This window comes from Vollenhovia emeryi, unplaced genomic scaffold (genome assembly GCF_000949405.1).
Source record: "Vollenhovia emeryi isolate VEMERY1.0 unplaced genomic scaffold, V.emery_V1.0 DF941333.1, whole genome shotgun sequence".
NCBI classification, from domain to species: Eukaryota; Metazoa; Arthropoda; class Insecta; order Hymenoptera; family Formicidae; genus Vollenhovia; species Vollenhovia emeryi.
The window spans coordinates 1-5,507 of record NW_011965033.1 but is presented as its reverse complement, the minus strand read 5'-3'; the positions used below and the strand labels follow the sequence as shown (position 1 = coordinate 5,507).

At 39.2% G+C, this 5,507-nt stretch overlaps 2 protein-coding genes across 2 annotated transcripts; one reads left to right on the top strand and one right to left on the bottom strand.

Moving 5' to 3' along the window:
• Positions 1-727: 727 nt before the first annotated feature.
• LOC105571025 lies at positions 728-2,519 on the bottom strand. Its single transcript, XM_012028493.1, has 3 exons — positions 2,213-2,519; positions 1,408-2,123; positions 728-1,345 (listed from the first exon to the last, which is right to left on the bottom strand). The coding sequence occupies exons 1-3, from the start codon at positions 2,517-2,519 to the stop codon at positions 728-730; spliced, it is 1,641 nt and encodes a 546-aa protein (XP_011883883.1).
• Positions 2,520-3,822: 1,303 nt separating this feature from the next.
• Positions 3,823-4,548, top strand: LOC105571024. The gene has a single exon (XM_012028492.1). It carries the CDS (start codon positions 3,823-3,825, stop codon positions 4,546-4,548), a length of 726 nt encoding a protein of 241 aa, XP_011883882.1.
• Positions 4,549-5,507: the final 959 nt, after the last annotated feature.

Here is a 5,507-nt window from a genome sequence, read left to right as displayed (position 1 = left end):
TGTATAATTTTTTAAAAAATTATGCAAGTGTGCCAGCGCATAGAACTTTTCGGAAAACATAAGAATAAGTTCGGAACTACACTAGAACTGTTTTAGAATAGCCAGAACTATGAGATTTCGACCAGCGTCTCATAGGTATGTGTTTTAAGGCCACTTTTTCGAGGATTATAATTTGTTAAAAAATTATGCAAGTGTGCCAGCGCATAGACCTCTTTGGAAAACATTAGAATAGGTTCGGAACTACACTAGAACTGTTTTAGAAGAGCCAGAACTCTGAGATTTCGACCAGCGTCTCGCGTTCGTCCGTATTAAGATGTATCTCTCGACTGATAAAAATTATTTAAAAATTGAAAAACAACGTTTTTTCACCAGAACTCTTGCTAGAACTATTGTAGAACTCTAGGGCGCTTGAAATCCGATAAATAGCCGTCGGGAAATAGGCGGAGGACAAAGTGAGACGCTGGGTGAAGTTGGCGGTTTTGTTCCTCTCTCACTTTGCACTAATCGATTTTTTGGCTTTAAAGGCCAGAACTATGTGTTTAATGTATCAGGAACTCTAGAACTATTCTAAAAGAAGCCAGAACTCTCAATAGTTAATGAGTTTCCACGAAATGAGACGCTAGCTTCACATACACAGGAGAAAGTCATCTAACAATAAATAGACAACAGAGAGAAAACCTTTTTCACGAAGGGAAAACATAACAGGTTTCAGAATTTTGGTAAAGATTTACGGCGCCGATGCAAGACCAAAAGGTAAGGCTCGAAATTGAAAGAGTTGTCCGTGAAAACGAAACCGCAGGAACTTTCTATCGTCCTGAAAAATTGGTACTAGCAAGTATGCGTCCTGCAGATCAATTGAGGCCATAAAGTCGTTTGGAGAAAGGAGGCGGGTAACCGTCCTCCAGTCCTCTAACTTAAAATGTGGAGCGAGAACATATTTATTTAAAGTCTTGAGATTTAAGATAAATCTACAACCGCCTGAGGCCTTCTTAATTATAAAAAATGACGATAAAAATTGTCCTTCACAGTCTGCTACGGTCTCAATTGCTCCCCTGCTACGAGGACTGTTGATTTCCCGGTAACAATTTTCCTCCTCAGGCTTCGATAAATGAATTAATGGCTCAAAGGTCTGAGGAGGTGGACAAGATCTAAAAGGTAATCTGTAGCCCGAAACAGCCTGAAGAACTACTGGATCTGAAGAAATCTCCCTCCACTTAGTAAGGAAAAGAGATAATCTGCCGGCAATAGGTACCTGAAAATCTTCTATTGTCTCCTCGAACGGGACCTGGAGTGACTCGGCGACCGGCGACTGCGGCTCGACGCCCCTGACTTCCTTATCGCTGGTCTGTAGTTCGATCTCCTCTTCGAAGCAGGGGCGCGGAAGTTTCTCGAATTGGCTGAAGTTACCTGCGATTGCTTAATTGGCTGTTGTATTCTTTTGGACAATGTCAAGGTTGCTCTCGTAATATCCTTGGCTGATTTTTCCATTGTGGTAGCCTTTTTAATCTCTTCACCAAAGGAAGATCCGAATAACAATTTGTCCGCTGGAATAACCTCGGCAGTAGTTTTAGCCAGCAAATTGAAAGTAGATTTTATTTGTGCCCTCCGAGACAATGAAAGACGGTAAAAAAGATCTGCGAGGATCTTAGCTCCGTCATTGACTTTAGATACCGCTAGACGGGCTTCGGGACTCAGAGAATTCTGAGTCTCAGGTTTGAGAAAGTCTGAGATAGCTTCTCCTAATGCGAATAAGGCCACACCTACTTGATTCTGGCTTGCACAGCTGTGTTCGTCTCTCTTGACCACTGAGTTACTCTTGAGAGCCGACTTACATTCAGCATTAAGTTCTGGAGCCCTAAGAAAGTCCATTTCGTTGGAAGGCGAATATTTGTCAATTAAGATGGTGCGTTGACCCTCCACCAATCCGCTACGGACGAGGTCACGCCATTTTTGCGAGACCCGATCGTTCCAGGCTATGGTCTCTGAACTCTCTAGTTCAGCACCGAAAAGCTCCCTTGACAACAAATCCGTCTCGTCAGACGCCCTGGGATTGACGACCGTTACCTGAATATCCAGAGATGAGGGCGAAGGAGGAGCTTTTCCCGAATGATCCATATCCGGGACTATAAATGAAAAGCGGTTATTCCGAGAATCGGAAAAGATTGTGTCGATTCCGCTGCCTGATTAACAAGGCCGAGATATTCGTACACACCTGAAACGTGCGGATCGCTTGGCCTATCCTGCCGAGCAGGCGTTGCCAAAGTGCCGCCGTTCGAGAAGGGGGTCATCTCGGAAACTTCCTCATTGGAGAGATCCCCTGAACAAATCTCGCTACCTGACGCAAGGTCATCGTGGTTTGCAGGAATGGAAGATGGACAATAAAAAGAGACGCCTGGCGCTCCAACCTCTCTGTCCGATAAGAGATTAATTAGAAGAGTGAGCCTCTCCTCGATACCCGCTAACTTGTCCCCTGACGACGACCTCTTCCTCTTCTTTGATTTATGAGATGATTTACCCATTACGACGACAAGAACTGTATATAAACTTGAAATAGCAACTCTGAAAATAATCTTGCTGTTGGATTACACGCACAACAGGAAAACAATGAAGAATCCAGGCAAGCACAGGCCGCGCGTGGTGCGGGGCAACGTGCGTGTTTTTTTAACACGCTTTAAAAATACCTGTTAGTAACAGCGCGACGGAACGCACTACATAGTATCCATCCGGACGAGACGAGGCACAATAAATAATTATATAAATACATACTATATATTATATACATATATGACATAACCGTACGACAAGCTACAGAGGTATATGCTGGTTTCGCATAGATGCTGTTTGTTATGTAAGCTACTGACAATACAGGGAAGTACAATATTAAAGTAACTTTAAAATTATCTATGTACATACATACTCATTTCATATGCTAGGCTTTCGGTGAGCGATTATTTGTAATCCCCGTATCAGACTACGGATTGTGATGGAGACTAGCTTGAAATTTGACCAATGAGTGTAATGGCTCCAGCAGACCAGTGCGACAACGCGACGCGCAATAATCCAATGGGCGTACAGTCTTTATAGGAAAATTGTACGCTTTCCCATAAAACTTGTACGCTCATTGGATAATTACGCGTCGCGCATCGCGTTGTCGCGCTGGTCAGCTGGAGCTATAAAAGTTACGGTAATTATGCATAAAAGCGACTTCCTCTCCGATTTGTTTTATTTTTAAATATGTTGTTGGGGATGTCTTCCCGGGTCATTTTATATATATATATATATATATATATATATATATATAAGGGGGGACTCAAATAGTTTCGGAGATACAGGCTGAGAAAGGATACAAATAATAAATATATTTCCTAACTCGTACTTCCGCCGTTGTACTGTTCCACATGGGTTTGCAACTTTCCACGTGAAGCGAGATCCACTCCACACCTCTGACATAGGGTGGGTAGTAGGGTGGAGCATTCAAAAAAATTTTTTAATTTTACAACGCCCGTAGGTGGAAGCGATGCGAATTTGTTTAAAAATAAAAATTTGAAAAGTTTTGACTCGATCGGAGCTCAACTTCTGCCTCCAACTTTAGTTTGAAAATTTGATTATAGGAGTAAAATCATAAAAATTAAAAAAGACGCAATTAAAAATTTCAAGAAATTTGTAATTCTATTTTCATCAACAGTTTAAAGTGTTATATTCTAGTATATTAAAAAATTAAACCAAATGAAATATATGTATAAGAGTAGGTCATTTTGTGTTTACGTGGACGTACACACAAAATGACCTGCTCTTATACATATATTTCAACTAGAAAAAAACATGTCTATCAACTTTCTCGACACGACTATCATTAGAAATAACGAAAACCTTTTAACAAACTGGTTCCGAAAACCCTCGTTTTCCGGCCGCTATATCAATTTTTACTCCAACCATCCAATTAAATATAAAACTAATATTATAACGAATCTAGTCGACCGAGCCATTTTATTGTCAGACGAGCGGTTTCATGATTCCAATATTGACACAGTTAAAGACATCCTAAAGAACAACTGCTTCCCAACGCACATTATAGACAAATTCATCAAAAAAAGACTCAAAGAGATAAAATACAGCGACGTTATACCTAGTTCCAATAAGGAAAAGAACCAGTTCCTACACAACAAGCACATAGTTACAGTTCCTTACATACAGAACATAAGTAACAATATTAAAAATATTTTAAACGATAGAGGTTTCTACACTATATTTACCATCCCTAAGAAACTAAACTGCATCATCAAAACAGGGAAAGATCCTCTCGACAAACTCAATCAAAAAGAATTGATATACAAAATTGAATGTAAGGATTGTGACGCTTGTTATGTAGGACAAACGAAACGACACCTAAAAACACGTATAAAAGAACATGAGGCCAACATCAAGAGAGAACACAGTGCACACTCAGTGGTCAGCCAACACCGTGAAACTCTACATCATGATTTCAATTGGTTGAACACTAAAATATTACGGAGAAACACACAAAGAAACGAGAAATCGCTGAAATGATCTTCATAAAGAAAGAAAACAAGTCTATTAATTTACAGAACGACACGGACAACCTTTCCAAGATATATGACAAGATAATACGAATTTTATAAATATTAACGTCCGTTCGTGCTCTCCTCCTTGTCATTACAGTCTAAACCACGGAAGTGTGCGCTGTGATCGTCTCGAGATACTCTCAGATGTACGGACACATGGATCCTGCTTGTTACTCGAATCCAAAGAACCGAATTAATTAATTGACGAACATTACGTGTGAGTTAGAAAGACATTTTCAATTTATATTCTAAAAGATAATTGATCCTACAGTTAAGCCAACACAAAAACCTTACAATATATTCATAAACAGTGCGTGCGTTTTACAAAGACATCAAACATATATTGAAAAAACTAATTTATAATTATAATGTTATAGATAAGACTTATTGCTGCCACAATAACTTGTTATCCGTAAATGCTTGTCTCTTAAACTAACCTGAAGAGGACTGCGATTGGCAGTCGAAACGTTGTTAATTTGAAAAATTAAATATAGCCAGTTATGTCGAAACAATGGATTGATTATTGATTTCATTACTGGTGAACAAAAACATTACCAACAACATGTTAATTTATGACTTTATGTTAATTTTGCAACTCCGTAGTGTTCTTTGATTTCGCGAAATTTTCGAAATTTAAATCCTTCCAATTCCCACCTTGCTTCTTACAATTAGTGTAAAAGCATCTTCGAGGAAAATCAACTGTCATGCGAAAGATTAAAGTAGAGGCTTCGCCCTTTAAAATGAGCCCAGGGTGATTGCTGCACGATTTCTTTTTTTCACGAAGTTGTAACAGTTCTAAAATCGACAATTTTTCGGCAATAATTTAGTGATCCTTTAATTATGCTCTTGAGTGTAGATATGTTAATGAAAGATAGAAATTTTAAAGATTGGAATTATTGTAATGAAATAACGATTCCTATGTGT